Here is a 19,768-nt window from a genome sequence, read left to right on the forward strand (position 1 = left end):
TCCGCCTTCAGGCAGCGAAAGTAGGCTACTATTCTAACCAGATATAGGGTCAAGAAAAAAAAATAACATATTCAGGCATGTTTTTGTGACTTTTAACTGTTGTTAATCAGTTGTAAACCCTTCAAATGTCAGATATTTGTCGTAACAGTTCACTGTGCAAAGTGTTCAAAACTACATGTATATATTTTATATGCCATCCATACATGTATATGTATATGGTTACTATACACACCCATGTAGGTCTCTTAGGCTTATATGGAGTAGCTGCTGTTACAAATAAAGGCCTAGTTCAGCAGTCGTATACGTATATACAGTGACTAAATAGCCGTTGATGTCGCAATTATATTTTACTGACGTCACAGAAACTTCAAACACGTGCGGTACGTGACATGAATACCTTTCGTCATTTTTACTAGTCTGATATTTCAATACACCCTGACGACAGAAGTGAAAGAAGAAAAAGAAATGGGCTAACCCGACCAACGGATTATTTTCCGGTTATTTTCTTATATATCGGGTAAGAATAGTTGTGCGAGTGATTATCTCAATTTCTACTGTAGATTTCATGGCATTAATAACGTCAACGATCGTTTAAGCCGTAGCTCTTTTCCGGGTTGTTGGTGTCACAACAACAACAACAACATGAGTGTTACGGGAGTTGACGTGTGTTATTGAGCACCACGACGACAAGCCACATCAGGTGATTAAACATTTCAAAATGACATATGAAGGGCTTACTATTTAGTAAATGAGTAAATCATCTCTAGCCATGTATAAGGAAATATATAAAACTGTGTTGAAGGCGGTGGCTATGATCGTATAAATTAGGCCTCTGAGAAAACAAAACAAAAAAAAAGGAAGACAGTTCTGTCATTGGAATGAGGGTGTGAATCATGAGATAGTGGATCACATGATAGCCTTTCCAAAACATGAAATATGATATGATCCAGCAAGCAGTCTTATAATTCGACAAGAAGTGACCAAATTTACTTGGTTTTGATTGTAACAGATTACACTGCGTACAATGGGATCATGTCAAAATGCCCTCTAGCAAGAACACTCTCTACTTAGACACCCTCTACCTAAATGCCAGGTGCCCAACGTGTGGGCAGTTGACAGTCTACAATAACAACATTGGTCAGTCACAGAGTGCCATGTACGTGTCCCTGTATTGCCCTGTAAGCCTAGGTATTTTTGGAAGTGTGTGACAAATATCAGTAGTCCTGTCTGTGTAACCTTTGTCAGAAATATCATGTCCACAACAGATCACCATGTTCATTTCTCTATACGACAACAGTCATATTCACAGGCAGTCAGTTTACCAACTTTAAAGTCCAGAAATTATTTATATTTTACAATAGTAAAATTAGCAACATTTATATGCCATGTATACATAGAACACATATTAAATCCATGCAATATGATCAAAGGCATACATCGAATCCCATGTGGCTAGCTTGAACATGCATTATCTGTAGAGGGCATTTAGGTAGAGGTGTTCTGACTAGAGGGTGCTCTAACTGTAATTCCATACAATCGTGCAGTGCCCAGCGCTGGTTATATATACTTCCGCGAGGATAATTTCACTGAAATAACGGCTCAAACCCTACCCTACATTTGGTATTTACTGATTCCCGAAGTGTACACGTATCACAGACAGTATCAGTAAACCATCTGTTAACAACAATCCAGCCATTTGAACTTTCGAATCAAGTTACACCAGCATTCACCATGTTTTGAATTCAAACTTCCACCTATCCCGGGGCATGACATCAGTTGGCCGTTCAAGAATTCTTTCCAACATGACTTTTCATTATGAATTTATTTGTTTTTATTATTATTATTATTATTATTTTGATTGCCTTCAGATGTAAGGGTACTGTAGACATTGGCATGGCGGAATATTTCCATTCAAAACATGGTGGAAGAACACGTCCAAAAAGAAAGATTGCCTTCATGAATGAATACATGTATGAATAATTTTATGAAACTGCTGTTTTTGATTCATTATGAAGGGCCTAAGTTCGGCCTCTTGACAAGCCCTACATACAGATGAAATCCTAAGGTATATGCTTAAGTACCACACTGGGAATGTCCATGGATGAGGAACCCACTTGAAGCCCTATCTATACAAAATTTATTTGTATCAAAGTTATCACACTGTAATATATTAAAAACTATAGCACTGAGTTTGGTACCAGGTACAATAACAGTCTATGTGTACGTGCATGTGTTAATGGATAGAAGGTTAAACAAAAACTTTTTGGTGTCCTTAAAATAAATAGTAAATACAGAAATGAATGATAAACTGTACATATATTTTCTCACTGCTCTGTTATTGTTTTTTCCAGGTCATCTTGTACATGATTGTCCAAAGGGCTTGATATACGTTAATGTAGAGCAAAAGACAAGAAACAAAGACAAGAAGACAGAGTGTACTGCCTGAGTGCATGTTAAGACTGTTATGTACCATCCACCTGGTAGCTACTATGGGTATGGGGCAGGCCCACCCCGACCATTGCCCTATGAGCCAGCACCCCCAAGCGAAACTCCAGCTAGTTCAGCTAGACAGTCGCTGCCCCCAACGGACGAGGTAGCAGCGACAGCTTTACTCAAGCATCTGGATAAGCAGGAGCTGCAGGGACTGCTAGATGATGAGTCCAAACTACAGGACCTTGTTGATGATCTCTCTCAGGTATGCATGTTGTGGAGAACAGGTGAAGCTGAAGGGAGTGAGTGTTTTTTCATCATTTGAATACCAGGCTGAAATGCTCCAAATAGCCTGCATGTAACATAACATGGTTATATGGATGACAACTCCACTTTATTCTGTGACTGATGTAAACTTGCACTACACTGGTATCAATACAAGAACATTGCTCACAGAATAAATAGTGGTTGTCATTCAATTCACATAACCTTGTTATATTATCCACTTTTCCAGGGTCCCCATTTTTGGTCAAATGGTTAGAGCATTCGCCTCGCAGTTGAGAGATCTGGGATCAACCCCTGGTGTGGTCATACCAAAGACTTTAAAAATGCTATTCGTTACTGCCTTGCTTGGCACTCAGCACTGAGAGGTTAGGCTAGGGAACAGGGCTGGTTGGCCCTGTGTCGTTATAATATGACTGGGGGGTGTCATGTATGGTGTCTTCAGCATGATACTTGAATGGTGGCAGCACTTTGGTGGCATGAACTAAGAAGCCTAATGGCTTGCCGACGTCATATGCCTGAAAATTGTTAATTAAGACGTAAACTAATACCTCAAGCTTACACACATTCATACATACTTTTTTTCCATCTTTCTGAAACAGAGGTAAGTGGCCTGCTTTTAGGTGCAGGATGACATAGCAGATAAGCAAAAATTTATTTGAAAGAATAATTCTTGAATTCTACATTACCAGTAAAGCCACTTACTTTGCCTGATTCTGAGGGCTTTCCTGTTCTGTGAGAGGTGTTTACTGATTCATTTTGCGCGTGCATGTATTTTCACAGCAAAAGCTGCCATAGCCATAAATATCATAGCAGGTTCCACAAGCCTGCCATGCTTTATGTAATCATGAAAAGACAACAATGTTTAAAAAGTTACAAGCTGTTCAGTTCAGCTTTCATGCTGTTGTTAGGTTTGAGAATTTTCCTTTTCAAAAGAAATTTTTAACTTTCAGTCTTTATAAGTAGTTGCGTTGGTCCGAATGTAAACCTGATCACATACAGTGTAGGTATATGGTATATAGACTGACGAATGACACAAACGCTAAGGTTAATTCATTCTAAATGGTATTCCAATTTTAGTATGATGAATTTTATGTTAATATAGGTAAGAAATATCCAAATGGAGAGGGAGACATTGCTGGCATTCAACAAAAGTGCAGCAGAGCACAACCTAACGTATCAGCCTCAGCTGGAGAAGCTGAAGGGAGAGGTGGCCTCGGGTCATGAGGAAGTCAGAAGGTTACAAGGGGTGTTAGAAGAGGACCGTGCCCAACTCTGTAAGTCCGCAAGATAGTTTTTAATTATGTGTTTGATTGATTGGTGTTTGGTGCCCATACTGAAGAATGTTTTACTTTTACCACAACGACCAACGTTATGGTGGGAGGAAGCCGGGCAGAACCAGGGATTAACCCACGACCATCCACGGGCTGCTGACAGACTTACGAGCCTGCTTATTAGCCAGCATGAACTGGACTTGGACTCTCAGCGACCGCGTGGATAAGAGGCTGTTGGGTGTGTGTTAGCACTGGCATGCTAACCACCTCAGCCACAAGATACTTATATGTCATCATAAAATACAGCCTCAGGGTTTTGACCCTGGTCAAAAATGGTAAGAGAGAGAGAGAAACTCCGGAGAAATCTTATTTGGATATGATGACTAGTTTAGTGGGGTACAAGATAAGTATTAGACTATTTCTGTTTTTTGGTTAAATCATGAACTACTTGACTCTGTAAGGGTTTCATTCTTTTTAAGGGCAATACCAATTTAAATTGTCGTTTTGTTGGCAAGCCAACACTAAAAAATCCAAAAGTGGAATAAAATAAAATGAAAAATTCATGTTTTTTTATTGTTTGATATTGATAATTTGAAATTCTTTTTTAAGTGGTTTTCTATCATGTAAAGAGGTCTTCAGTAACAAAAATTGCTGGCCCAGTCCACATTTCCCACAAATTTGGTGATTTTTAAGGTTTAGTTTTATGTTTAAACTCTCCTCCGACAGTAAAATATGATTCTGCTTGTAAAACAACAATTTAAATTAATGTGGCCTAAATTACTGAATTTATCTGTATTTCTGTTATCTTCATTTGTGAAACAAAATATTGTAGGAATATAAATTAATTGATATGTTTAAGGAGTTAAATGAAAAGTGAAATTTTCGTTAAAAAATATAAATAAACATGTATGTAGAAATACAAATACACAAACTATACTTCAGTGTTCTGAAGTTCAAATCCACCTTAATGAAACAAGTCAAACAGCATACTTTAAGTTCTTGCCGTGGATATGTTGATATATGACTGTGTCTGGGAGTGTTTTCTACATCACATAAACACTTGTGTGTAGAAACACATTCTTAGAGTGGAAATGACAGATGTCTATAAAACATTAATGCAACACTGTGTGCACAGCTAAATATTCATTCATTACTGAACTGGACTCCTAAAGGTTGCATACTAAATTGTTTTCCAAGCGCCCTTCATATCACTCCCATATTTGTGACCAGACTTTAAAGAGTGTACTACTGGTGCTTTCTGGACACAGAAAGTGGAGGATTTGTCTGGGTTTACATATGTCTGGGAAGTACAGTAGAGTGATCTTAAGCTTCTTAAAAAAGCTTATAAAAATAAATTGATTGTTGTTTACAGCATACTCAGAAATATTTGACTTATACGAACAAAACCCATGAGCGTCAGCATATTGCTGGAAATTGTTTTGATTGGTGTTTTACGGTGTAGTGAAGAATAGTTCACTTACACAACATCGGCCAGCATTATGATGGGAGGAAACCGGGCAGAGCCCGGTGAAAAACCACGACCATATGCAGGTTGCTGGCAGACCTTTCCACGTATAGCCAGTGATGGAGCCAGCATGAACTGGAATTGAACATACAGCAATCAGTGAGAGGCTGGAGAGGTCATTGTGCCAGCAACCTGTGGATGGTCGTGCGTTTCCCCTGGGCTTTGCCCAGTTTCCTCCCCCCATAATACTGAAACATTCTTGAGTACGGCATAAAACACCAATGAAATAATCAGTAAGTCATTGTGCTGCGCTGACACAAGGCCCCGGAGGACCCCCCCCCCCCCCCCCTTTTTTTGAAGCTTCTGTACAGTCCACATACTGCAGTTGAGCAAGCCATCTTTCAAGGACATCTAACGAAAAGTCAGCAGTAGCAACAATTACTTTGTACTAAAGGCTTTTGGACTGAAGTTTGGATGCTTACAGTGCTTACCTAGGCATATCATGAGCGAGATGAATGTCCTGAAGTCTTTTCAGTATTCCCCCATAAACATCAGCTGTCCTTGAGGTCTTGGTGGCAATAAGGGGTTGACAATTCTCTGTGGTGTTGCCTGGCATGAATTTCTGTGGAGGCCACTCTTGCAAAACCACTCTCTGGGGGCCACTCTCTGGAGGTCACTCATGCAAAACCACTCTTTGGAGGCCACTCTCTGGAGACCACCCTTCAAAGCCACACTCTGGAGGCCACACTCATGAGGCCACTCTCTGGGGCCACTTGTGCAAAACCACTCATTGGAGGCCACTCTCAGGAGACCACTCTTGCAAAACCACTCTCTGGAAGCCACTATTGAGAGACCACTCTCTGAAGACGATTCTTGCAAAACCACTTGTGCAAAACCAATCTCTGGACACCACTCATGCAAAACCGCTCTCTGGAGGCCACTCTTGAGAGACCACTCTCTGGAGGTCACTCTCTGAAGACCACTCTTGCAAAACCACTCTCTGGAGGCCACTCTCTGAAGACCACTTGTGCAAAACCAATCTGTGGAGGTCATTCTCGAGAGACCGCTCTCTGGAGGCCACTGTCTGAAGACCACCCTTGCAAAACCACTCTCTGAAGACTACTCGTGCAAAACCACTCTCTGGAGGCCACTCTCTGAAGACCACTCGTGCAAACCACTTGTGCAAACCACTCTCTGGAGGCCACTCTCTGAAAACTGCTCTAGCAAAACCACTCAGTGAAGACCACTCGTGCAAAACCACTGTCTGGAGGCCACTCTCTAAAGGCCACTCTTATGATGCCACTCTCTGAAGACCACTCGTGCTAAACCACTCTCTGGAGGCCATTCTCTAAAGACCACTTGTGCAAAACCACTGTGAGGCCACTCTGGAGAGACCACTCTCTGGAGGCCACTCTCTGAAGACCACTCTCTGGAGGCCATTCTCTGCAAAACCACTCTCTGGAGGCCACTCTCTAAAGACCACTCTTGTAAAACCACTCTCTGGAGGCCACTCTCTGAAGACCACTCGTGCGAAACCACTCTCTGGAGGCCACTGTCTGAAGGCTACTCTCTGGAGGCCACTCCTGCAAAACCACTCTCTGAAGACCACTCTCTGAAAACCACTCTCTGAAAACCACTTGTACAAAACAACTCTCTGGACGCTGCTCTCTGAAGGCTACTCTCTGGAGACCGCTCTCTGGAGGCCACTGTCTGAAGACCACCCTTGCAAAACCACTCTCTGAAGACCACTCCTGCAAAACCACTCTCTGGAGGCCACTCACTGGAGGCCGCTCTATGAAAACTACTCATACAAAACAACTCTCTGGAGGCCGCTCTCTGAAGGCTGCTCTCTGAGGGCCACTCTCTGGAGGCCACCAGATTCTGCTGCAATCAACATTGAACCTAGACGGGTCTAAAATCAGAGACGAACACTTCCGAACATACTTGCGTCACACCATTCAACTTTGGACGACTTCATTTCAAAGTAGGGGGATCCTCTTAGGTGTTCATCCTACCTCTCAATCAAATTCATTAGCATGTAACGATAAAGCTATAAAGTTACCCAAATAAATAAACAGGACAACATGGCCACATATACAGAGAGGTCTATGGGAAAACTAATAAGAAATCCGTGAACAAGTAAACAAAATTGATTTGCTGTAAACATGCTTCAACCCCCTGCAGGCAGACAAGCAAATGTAATGACAAAGGGGAAAGAGGTTGTTTAATTAATGCTTCACTTGTTCAGTTTTCCTGCTTGATAAATATGTAAAAGTTTAAAGTAGGCCTATAAGAGTAGAAATAACAATTCTTGATCTAGTCCTACTTGTAAAATTTCAACTCTTACACATTTACTGGTCTAAAATGAACAGAAATGAGTAGATAAAGAGTCAGTATTTCTTTACCAACTACTACTTGTGAGGAAGGTGAAAATTGATTGTGTTTTTTGTTGCAGTGTTACGCAGCAATGATCAGAGCCTGGACATGCTGTTAGCTTTACTACAGACAGAGTGTGCCAAGACAGAAGAAGAGTCCGAGGTAAGCATTTCCCTTATAAAAGTCCAGTCGTACTAATGTCAGACCTATCCAAGGCATTCCTATCTACCATAGATTTTAAAGTGGAGTCTGCTCCTTTGCAAGTGGTGCCCTGTGAGAAACGATGGTGGGTGGGACTTTGGAATAATGGAGATTTGTCCGTGATGCAGTTGTTGTGTCTTCTTGTGAAGATCCTTGTAGCTTACAAGTTTTGCAGGACACATATCTAACATGAGCATAGTATGTGGGTATTGCACACAGAAGCCAGTGTATCTGTTTATTTCCATATATTTAACTTTGACCAATGTTACTCTTTGTATAAGATGCATTTCTGTGTAATAAATGAAGTGTGACTCAACGAGAGGTTCTGAAACAGTGGGTAACCTGTGGGGTAACCTGTGTTCTATGGTTTGTGTAATGGCTGCTCACCGTTTGGTTTTGGAATGAATGAATGAGTGAGTGAATGATGATGGCTTAACACCACATCTGCATTGTTTCACCCATATCGTAGCCTTATCGTTCAACAATAAAGTAAAAACCTGAGGTGATGAATGGCTTTCAATATGGTAATGATCAAAAATGAAACAAAAATATTCCCATGAAACAAATGTTTCGTTTTGTTGTGATGTTTGCTTGATAATTGCCATCTCACCTGTTCATACCATTTGCTCTGTGTACAGCAACTGGCAGAGAATTTCTGTGATAAGAAGCTGGAGGTGGACAGGTTTGTGGAAGAGTTCATGCAGTCTCGGACGCTGGCCCACTTACGGCGGATCAAGTGTGACAAAATGGCCGAGCTCATGGTCAGCCAACCGCCCGTGCCTCCGCCACGGACTCAGCCAAGTAAAGGATGGTTTAACAACAACAGCAGCAGCAGTAGTAGCAACGTGCCGACATCATTGGGGGCTCCCTACCCTGCTAACAACCTGTACATGATGATGCCAGAGCCATTTACGCGTCCATAACTCAGCTCAGCCTAACACACCTGTACATATATGTACCTGAGAAGAAAACTCTCTTCTGTGTCACTGTGAGGTGGTGTGATTGTAGACACACCCTGTTTGTCTTTATCCCTTTCGTTTGTGCATTTGTGTTTATCCTGACAGAGTCTGAGAGCCGTGCTGAAGTTAGGGTTTTCAGGAGATCTGAAGTTGATCAGGTCAACGTAGTGATAGGTGGCATCAAAATACATCATGTGTGTGTACGTGTATTACTCTGAAGGGGCTACTTCCACCCCTTTTTGCAGGGAATGTGGGTGAAATTTATACAATGTCCAAGGCTAAACCAGGTTTTGCACAAAACCTCTGTTTTTTCTCACACCTTTTCTTGTCAATATTTTATGTTCTGTACATCCAAACATCATTGATGGATAAAGCTAACACAGAATTTAATGAACTGGGCTGTATTAAACATGATCCAAGATCATCAGATGCTAAGCGTAGTGGTCATAAATGTGTCATTATTAACATCAGTGGAATAGAAATAATTTTTGGTTATATTACAACTTCTTTGATGCAGCTGGCAAAATTTTGACAAATTCATGTAAGTCTGATTGTAGGTTGGATCAAAGAATGGTACAGTCAACTGCACCCTCTAGCATGGCCAATGTTGAGTTTATGTGAAGGAGGATATTGGGACATCCATATTTGCTCATTCATTCGGCATTGTCATGTCTTTAATTTGCCTGTTTTAATTGTTGGTCTGTGAATTAGAAGAAATCTACCTATATAGTTTTATGTTATAGACTTGACAAACTTTCTACTGAAAAAAAAAAATTGTAAATGGATGTGTATATGTGTTACTGGCTGGTTAATAAGGCTAGAGTTGTCTAACACCCCCCCCTCCCCCTCTCTCTTGTCTCAGTATACATATTTGGTACCCTTACAACAAGGCTGGTGATTCAGTCTGTCACCCTGACGTAGTCTGCATACATTGACAGCGACGACAGGTACATTACAAAGCTAATACATTCGCAGTGTGAGAAGCCGGGCAACAAAAATATGGCAACAAAGGGTTGTGGTCAACACTGACATCTGTGGCATTACAAGTTACATACTGGTAAAAATTGAACTGTAGAACTGAACCCCTGGGTTAGTTTGGTCCTGTGCGGTGGATTTATCCTGCGCTGGCCTCTTTGGCTGAAGTTTATTAACTGGGGTTGGTGGGGAACAAACCAGCCAGCATGCTACATGACACTAAGTGTATGGCATCCATGGCTAATCATGAACTGGCTACATTTGTTCCCTCGAAAATCACATCTTTTCAAGGGTAAAATTCAACGTCTGCACAATTACCTTTGCACAGAATGTCAGGGATGAAATTAGGCAGTAGAGAATAATACCCTGTTCAAAAGGCCACCATTTAATCTGAATTAAATCTAAAGCGGTTTAAATCATAGCCATTTATGCTACTACGGTCAAACCAGTTTTAAGCCAGTTCTGGGATTTATCCATTCACGCGGTCGTATATAAGCCAGTTCAGAAATAACCACAGCATGGATAAAGTTAAAGCCACATTGCTTGGTGGCATCAAGCTGGCTCAAAGCCACCTCTGCACTTAAACCTGCTTGGCTCAAAGCCACCTCTGCACTTAAACCTGCTTAACCTGTGTGAATAGTGTACAAGATATATTGGAGAGGGGCATAGTACTGTTGGTAGAGTGTCCGCTTTAGGGGCGGTAGATCCTGGGTCGAGTCACACCTAAAACCTTGACATAGAGAAAGGAATAGTGCAAGGACTGCTTGACCCGTATCTGTATAAATGCCTTCAAGTCTTCTCAGTGAAGCAACACTAGATAAAAGAGCGGTGGAAATCCTCCCTGCAACAAGGCGGCACAATAAAAACACTCTAAGGGCTCCTTTGTCGTCATATGACTGATAAATTGTTAATTACGACATAAAACCCCAAGCACTCACTCACTCACCTATACTAAATGTAAGAGCCTGTGCCAAAATTTAAGACTGAAGTGAACTGAAGTAAATGAGAGCTAGAAAATAACATTCTGTATGTATGAATTATATTTTAGGGTTAAGCGCTGTGTACTGATTTCATTACTTACATGTTTTATTAATAGTGAATTTCATGATCTTTAGTCAGCTCATACTAGTTTCCTCTTCGGTTGTACATGTACGTGGGAAGGTCTGTCACCAACCTGCAGATGGTTGTGGGTTTCCCATGGGCCCTGCCCGGTTTCCTACCACCATAATACTGATCTTGAGTGTAAATAAATATTAGTTTCTTATCTGTCTGGTTAATTTGATTATTGTTCTTGGTTGTCAGTTAATGAATGTTCTTCTATACAGTATTTTGGGATACAGGCTGTTAAATAACAGCTGTTAATTTGTCAATGATCAATGCAAAGAATGAATTTAGATAATGGTAAACACTGAATTTGATGTTTTCTAAACTAAATTTTTCCACGTGGAACTGTACTGAATTCTACCAAAAAATATGACTTCGCACAATTATCACAGTTATCTTCTTCATTAATTTTCTGTCATAGGTTGTGTATTTTACCCTCTCTCAAAGGGACATAACTTTGTAATAGTTCTGCGGTAAAGATGGTAAATGGCCTAACATTTCACCTGTGACACAGTTTTACTTTTTGCAGGATTCTGAGTTTAAAAATTTCTTTTGAGGTTTGTTTGCAGGCAGAATAATATCCTACTAGGAGAATGTCAATTCCAGTACCAAAAGGAATGTTTTAAGACATTTTTTACCTGATAAATTCTTTTTTTTACTGGTGAAAGTTAAGTCATTTACTATGTATAGTCCTAGAGAAAACCATTTCCTGGATATAATTTAACCAGGTTACATATCCATGTAGATACAGTTGTAACTTGATAAGTACTGTGCCCCAGAAAATGAAAAATGAATGTGCAGTAATGATAATACTTCGCTTGTTTATGTCTTATCTGGAAGACTTTCAAGAATTTTTTCCCCTCTTTTTGTTACATCTGTAAATTGTTTAAATATTACTAGAATATCATGTGACTGACCAAATTTCCTTATCAGAGGACAGATAATTCATGACTCAATATACGATAACGTGACTTGCGCAATGACTCACTTTATGACTTGTTATTTGATAATCTGTGACTCACACAATGACTCACTACATGATAGTACATCGCTCACAGTATGATCATATGTAATTCACTCTGTGATAAGGTGACTCACTGCATGATAATGTATGCCTCATTATATGTTAAAATGTAACTCAGAGAATTATTCACTACATGATACTATATGACTCACTGAATGACAGTATATGAACCAGTAGATGATTATATATGACTCACTACGTTATAATATGACTCACTGAATGACAATACATGAACCAGTAGATGATAATATATGACTCACTGAAAAACAGTACACAAACCAGTACATGATTATACATGACTCACTGAATCACTCACTACATGATAATATATGACTCCTTGAATGACAATACACGAACCAGTAGATGATTCATCACTCATTGGGTGTCCCAATAATTAGAAGAATTAGAGTATGTAAACTCAAATCAAATAGTTGCTCCATTTACCATGCACGTTTACTGACTTTTTACCATTAACAACATGAGATAAAACCTACATATATTCCCCGCTAGTTTGTCAGATGTATAGATAGCAACAAAAATTCATTCCGAGACTGCAAACCTCAGCAAGATTCCCTCCCTACAGCCTAAACTGTGAAAATATGCATGTGCAAGCCAGCGATTTATAGGGAGTGACTACCAGATTGAATGACCAACTTTATAACTCCTTACATGCCAGCTGATCTTTCATATGGATAGGTCGTGACCTTCATCTGTCGTGGTATCACTTATAGGCTCTAACTCTTTTAACACCGTCAAGAATTCGAGTCATCGAGAATGGCTTGAAACACCAACCAATAAGTAAACCTATACAGTATTTGATCTAATTATGTGGCCCCAAAATATAACTTCTGATTATAAAATATACATTTTCCAAGTAGGATATCCTCATATCACAAATTAAGCTCAGAACACCTTTCTTAGATCAACTGAACTCTCAGGTAAAATAAAAAAAAAACGTAGTCATGGATAAAAATCTAAGTCAAGTACAGTAAAATAAAACGGTGTGGAAACGAGTGGAGTTAAAATGAGGACTGTTAATCTCCAACCTTTTCAATCACTAAAGCTCTTTTATTAATGGAATTTATGCATACATTTCTTATGAAAATGACACTAAAAGCAATTTGTTTCTGTCACTTAAGATGCAAACTTCAGAGAACTGTGCAACATATTTCTCTACACCCCATGGTTGTCTCAAACTGACACTGAGGTGGTTGAAAAGGTTGAAGAATTAGCATACGACTAACTTGTGACAGACAGGCTTTTGATCTACAAAAGTGTGTTAAGGCTTATGCACTGTCTCTTTATTTTATGAAGATAGACTAATTGTGTACAATGCAAAAATGTAAAAGACATTTCTAAAACTCTACTAGTCTGCTTCGATTTAATACCTTTCTGAAATGCTACATGTTTTTCTATTTATATCAAGGGATGTTGAAAAAATGACAGGAATATTTTTTGCCAAACTGTATGTAGGCCCTGCTTGTTTTTTTTTTTCTTGCTGAAATTGATTTACAAACAAGATTTCTTCTGATGTCAAAATTACATGTACATTGCATAATTGGTGTTAATATCCCTAAAGAAATCTAGATACAATTAAGGTTTTAGTTTAGTAAACCTTAAGAGAAAACTGTTCATTAGATCAGCGATGTACAGTCTGATTACCTTCCATTATAAGGAAGCCATGGCATACTGCACTGGTATAAACAGTGTTGAACTTCTTACTTTACGTATGTATACCTGTGTCTCTGTAGAGTGTAAATATATTAATGAGTGAAACAGATAAATAAATGTACTCTTGTGCGCTACTGCAAGTTAATCGTGTTATTAGTTGTTTGTATCTGGGGCCGCCGTGGCTCAGTTGGTTAATGCACTAGTGCAGCATAATGACCCACAAGTCTCTCACCAATGCGATCACTGTGAGTTCAAGTCCAGCTCATGCTGGCTTCCTCTCCATTTGTAAGTGGGAAGGTCTTTCAGCAACCTGCGGATGGCTGTGGGTTTTCCCCGGGCTCTGCCCGGTTTCCTCCCGCCATAATACTGGCCGCCGTTGTGTGAGTGAAATATTCTTAAGTACGGCATAAAAAAACAATCAAATAAATCAGTAAATGTTTGTATCCCACTTTGATTGAAGCTGATCAAGTCAGCTTTGATTGAAGCTTATTATGATTGTCATCCTGTTTTAAGTGGCATTTATTCAAATAATTATGAAAATGACGATAAAATTTATTTGTTTGTGTCACTTAAGATGTAAGCTTCATTATTTCTCTACACCCGATCAGACAGTTTCAAAATATTGGTTGCAGAGGCGATTGAAAAGTTTGGAGGATTAGGGCATGTACGTGCATCAATTACCAAAATATCTTGAAAAGTAATTCATGAATCATCATAGAAGTTGTTTGACATATTCACCTCCAGTACAAATCAAAAAGGAACAATCAGGCTATGTTTTGTCAAACTGTGGCCTACGGTAATTCCTTGTGGTGAGAATTCACATTTGTCTTGACTGAAGTGGGAACATTAATTGCCTGCTTTTTCTCTACGCTTTCTTTGTTCTTTTCTCTAACACGTTTTCTGTTTTAAAGTGAAGCGGTAGTTCACAAGCTACATGCATATATCATATATCCAAAATCATTAATTTATCGAATGTTTGTGTTTAGGTTACACTATTATGAAGAGCTGCAGAGCTGAAGGTCTTCAGTGATCAATTTTATACATGAGAATGTGTGGACAAATGCTCTTTAATTAAATTAAATATTTAAGAGAGTAAAATTGCATGCCATACTGGTTGAAGATTCATCAACTGCACCATCAATCATGTCTTGCCCAAGAACAATGTGACTTAGGCAATGGAAAATTCCTAGTCCAAGACTGGGATTGCTTTATAAATTTATTCATTTGATTGGTGTTTTACGGCATACTCAAGAATATTTCACTTATATGATGGTGGCCAGCATTATGCAGGGAGGAAACCAAGCAGGGCCTGGGGGAAACACATGATCATCCACAGGTTGTTGACAGACCTTCCCATGTAAGGCCCAAGAAGAAGCCAGCATGAGCTGCATTGGTGAGAGGCTCCTGGGTCACTGCGCCGCGCTGGCAGACTAACCCATTTGGCCACGGAGGCTCCTGGGTCTCGGACATCTTCCAGACTTGGATTGAAAATGCACTTGGAGTGTCAGTCATTTGTTGTTCACCTCACCAATGAGCTACATCCTGTTCACCTTACAATCTGCATACCGTCATTTGAGGAATGGGGCTTTGATTGTCTTGAATGCTCAAATGTCACACTGATGGTTAGGTAGTTTGGCCAGATAAGCAGGAGACCCTGTGAACAACCATGTCAGCATCACTGCCCGGATATGGTTATCAGCGGCCATCAAGCAATGAAGCAGGGGGATGTAAAAATTCCTCGTCCAAAGCCACTTTTGAAACCACACCTTGTGGCAAAGTACTTGTGGACAGATAAGACTTCCTGTCTAAACAAGTCAAGTGCTTTGATGTGGCAATGGAAACATTTTCATTAACCCTGGCACAAGTAAAGACACAGAGAAGTCCTCAGTTTGCAATTCCACACTTTCATAAAACATTTGTATGCTATACAATTATCAACCTTCACACAATGGCCTAAACACACACTAAATGCTGTACACATTTCACATTTCTCTCTTTGTATCACAGTGTTTAAAAATTTACATTAAGCTCATGACACACCTATTTCTTCCCACACGTCTTTTTCAACCTCTCACTCTGAAGGCACTCTGCTCATCAGCCTTCCTTGTCCTTAAATTGTCTCTCTGTTATGCCTGTATTAAAGCACTAACACTTCGTGTGAATGTTCCTGTGCATGGAAAATGTTGTCTGTCTGTTACAACATATGTACCACACTATATCTTGTAACAATGTATGTACTGTAACAACTGGTCTTCTGTTATATATAATGTATGTTAACACATTGTGTGTCTGTTACACTGTAAATAGCAAACTGTAAATAAGCTACGATATATGTTGACACATTGTGTCTGTTACACTGTAAACAAGTTACAATGTCTGCATAAACACACCCCATGTCTAATACAATGTCAGCCAATCACTGTACTAAATGTCTGTTCAAATGATTCATGTTGTATGTCTAATACAATTCCTGTAACACACTGTATGTGTAAAAACCGTATGTGTAAAAAACCGCATGAGGTGGTTACCCAGTACATGTAACTATCATATTTCCAGTAACACTAAATTCATGACCTGAGAGAGAAAATGGCTTGAACAGAAGTATAAGTATAGAAACAACTGTTGGGCACAAGCCCATTCCAAATTCAAATACAGAAACATCTATTTTCCTGAGTATCACAGTGGCAATTCTAAATTTTTATCGTCTTGGCCCAGTTGTTAAAAAGTGCATTAGCCGTTAAAGCATGGTATTAACTTTAGTCTGGACCATGTAGTACAGCACTACACAAAGATGTGTTAGACTTTAAAACATTAACCCACCAACTTACCACATACATCTCTCAATTAAACAACTTTATCATTAAGTATATCAGATATATGAGGTAAAATATACACAGAGCAAACCTGTCAACTCACAGTTGTGAATGACCCTTAACCATGCTGAACTGTTCCGAAATGTCAAAAGCTAACAAAATACGCATAATCTTTATCACACAGGTACTAGTAGTGCATGTATTAGTACTGTTATGGCCATTGTAGCACACGAACATCAACCTGTAATACTCAGCAGGTGAAGACAGTATTTTGAGGAAGCTGCTTATTCATATGCAGATGTGTACTACATGGTATTTTGTCACAACTGTAGGTTACCATATTGTTTGTTCTACATGTGAGAACTTAACACAGTTGACATGTGACATAGTACCTTAACATGAACTAACAGGAAGAAATCTTCACCCAGATAATTCTGTTTCTTTTCATGGGGTTTAAATGATGGAATAACGTTATGGACCAACCATTTCCTGTGTACTGACATATATATTTACTGAGCTGTAAATATATGTATGGGCCATAAAGTGAAATGAAACCCACCTTGGATTTCAGATATTTGAATAGGTTTAATTCTGTTCATGAAAAGTTAAAAAAGATATCCAAGTATTCAGTGGTATAAAAGATTTGCAATGGCTGCCATCTTTGAGGTCAGTTTGACCACATTTCCCATTGTATACCATTACCAGCCAAGGGCCTCCGCCCAGATTATGGCACCACTAACAACAGACGCCCAGCGGGCGATACCCAAACTTGCCTCAAAGATGGCAACCATTGCAAACCATCTATACCTGATGACAATGAATTCAATGCTGGTATATGAAGGCCTCTTTTGACATATAGATTCAGTTCATAAACCATACTACCTTTTGAACTGAACTACTTTAGCTGGTTTGTGAGATTTGTAATGTTATGGACCAAAATTTTATGTGCAGCAAAATATACAAAATAAAATACGCCCTATATACCAAACATCACCTGTCACCTTTTGACCGTCTTTCACTGCTTGCAAATGGCCATAATGCCAGAATGAAACCTATTGAAATACCAAGGATTAGAAAACCCCTTGCTTTATCCCCTTCTGCACTGACTTTCTCAATATTTGCCCTGCGAAACATTTCCTTGTCATGCTCTTTTTGTTGCATACTTTCTTCATAATGGCGTCTGTAAAATTCATCAAAGTTATAAATGTTAGTTTTGCCCCTTGGGGGAGTTTTTGTGCGCTCTCGAAATCCATGAACATCTCTAAATGGAGCAGGTCCAGAGCTGTCATCTTTGTAATGCCCTTGGGTGCCAGAAGGGTTGAAAAAGCCTCGGTCATACAGCTTCCTCTTTTGAACATTACCAAGAGTTTCATACGCCTCGGAAATTGCAGCAAATCTGGTAGATGCCTCCCTTGACTTGTTCACATCTGGATGGTACATTTTTGAAAGTTCGTAATATGAAGCTTTGATCTGAGACTGTGTCGCTTTGGGTGTCAACGAAAGAGTGTCGTAGAAATTCTCCCTCTTTTTGGAGTCTCGGCGACTTGCGAGCCCTCTGGAAGGAAATGTAGCACTTCCCAACAGGTAAGTCGTTTTTGAATTTACTACACTTTGCCCATGCCTACAGAGGTGAGCAGCTTTCCTATGTATACTTTGCATCCTGTATAGAATCAGTGTGGATCAGTCGAACAGGGTTACCTAGTGGTAAAAGAAGGAAGAGGACAGTGAAGTCTCACTTGTAACATGTACAGCATGCAAAGGTAATGGTGTCTATCCCTGCCTCATTCCTGAGGCTACCATGTTGTTGTTGTCACCATGGCCAATCAAGCCCTGATCAGTGAGGTATCCCAACATTATATCTACTCTCCTCATGCAGAGGCCTGCAGCCTTCTGTCTGCTACCTCCCCTGAACAATTTATTTATTTATTTGATTGGTGTTTTATGCCATACTCAAGAATATTTTACTTATTCGACAGCAACCAGAATTATGGTGGGAGGAAACCGGGCTCCCCTGAAGGAGCATACAAATCTAATACAAATAGCTAATTAACATAATCAATAATAACCAATGGAAATGGTCATATCATCGTTTAGTTATTTATGTATCTGATTGGTGTTTTACTCAAACCATCTTAAGCCACAATATGATGTTGTTTTAGAGTTACTGTGACTGGACAATGCGGCAAGATGTTAGTTGATGGAAGACGGGTTTTCAGTATGGAGGCTATTTATGGTATTGCTGAACAGCTGAAGTGAGCCTTTTTTTTCTGTCGGAAATGCAAGACTGAGTAGTCGACATCCTGCCTCTCAGTAAGTTGTGTGAATATTAATGACGACACACCTCCACTTCGACCATCGACCATCTGTACTCATCTGTGTCAGAATGATGGTAAAGAACATTTACTGCATCTTAACACGTGCATTAAAATTTCCCTACCGTAAATCAATGTCCACCGAGTGGTCCCCACAATCAACTAACCTGTTTTGAGTCTCGCCAAACCAAAACAATCGATGACAACTGCACACATTCACATTTTCAGATACTAACCCTGTGAGACTGAGAATAGCCTAGCAGACTGTGTACACCACTCGGTTCACATCGACTTATGCTAGGAAAGTTTTAATGCACGTGTGAAGAAGACGTGCTAAATGTTCCGTACCGTCTTACACATCTGAGACTCCACAACTAACCATGGCATCAACATGAACTTTACAACTCCCCCTAGTCACAGCTTCGAGCCGCCACTGAGTCCAGATGGAATGCTTGGGACTGGGAGCTAGAAGTCCTAGCAGTGTTTTGGGGCAAAACTCGGAACAATATCCACGCTAGCTAATCTGCCGACGTTTCAGCTCTTACAATAATGCTAAATGTAGACAACCGTTCGTTCCACAACGCAACATTACGCAGTAGGCCTACGCTACACTCTATACCGTTACACTTTTACAAATTACAACTACAACAGCCATTTTATTTTATTAGCAGTTACATAAACTGGGTCTGAAATCTTACCAAAGCAACCAGTATCACCTAATGCTCATCGCCTGTTGCAGACAAGTCATTGTGTCGGACACTCAATGAAGCGGACATCTCATCAAAACCTGTTGTCGATTAGCGCATTGCTTGTGATTTACAAAGTCCCCAACAAGTGAAGGTCGAACCACCAGTACTATCCACCATTACTACTGGTACATTG

General features: G+C 39.8%; 2 protein-coding genes and 1 long non-coding RNA gene across 3 annotated transcripts; 2 read left to right on the top strand and 1 right to left on the bottom strand.

Annotated features, from left to right (window-relative positions):
* The first annotated feature begins 431 nt into the window (after nucleotides 1–431).
* Nucleotides 432–9,822, top strand: LOC135476753 (vacuolar protein sorting-associated protein 37B-like). Its single transcript, XM_064756880.1, has 5 exons — nucleotides 432–517; nucleotides 2,378–2,695; nucleotides 3,818–3,989; nucleotides 7,907–7,989; nucleotides 8,667–9,822. The coding sequence occupies exons 2-5, from the start codon at nucleotides 2,465–2,467 to the stop codon at nucleotides 8,949–8,951; spliced, it is 771 nt and encodes a 256-aa protein (XP_064612950.1). The 5' UTR covers nucleotides 432–517; nucleotides 2,378–2,464; the 3' UTR covers nucleotides 8,952–9,822.
* Nucleotides 9,823–17,564: 7,742 nt separating this feature from the next.
* Nucleotides 17,565–18,014, bottom strand: LOC135477116 (dnaJ homolog subfamily C member 30, mitochondrial-like). Its single transcript, XM_064757271.1, has one exon. The coding sequence runs from the start codon at nucleotides 18,012–18,014 to the stop codon at nucleotides 17,565–17,567; it is 450 nt and encodes a 149-aa protein (XP_064613341.1).
* An 8-nt stretch (nucleotides 18,015–18,022) lies between these two features.
* LOC135476118 (uncharacterized) lies at nucleotides 18,023–19,765 on the top strand. The gene is made up of 3 exons (XR_010445097.1): nucleotides 18,023–18,158; nucleotides 18,734–18,884; nucleotides 19,626–19,765. It is a non-coding gene; the product is annotated as an uncharacterized LOC135476118 (long non-coding RNA).
* The last annotated feature ends 3 nt before the right edge of the window (nucleotides 19,766–19,768 follow it).

This window comes from Liolophura sinensis, chromosome 10 (assembly GCF_032854445.1).
Source record: "Liolophura sinensis isolate JHLJ2023 chromosome 10, CUHK_Ljap_v2, whole genome shotgun sequence".
NCBI classification, from domain to species: domain Eukaryota; kingdom Metazoa; phylum Mollusca; class Polyplacophora; order Chitonida; family Chitonidae; genus Liolophura; species Liolophura sinensis.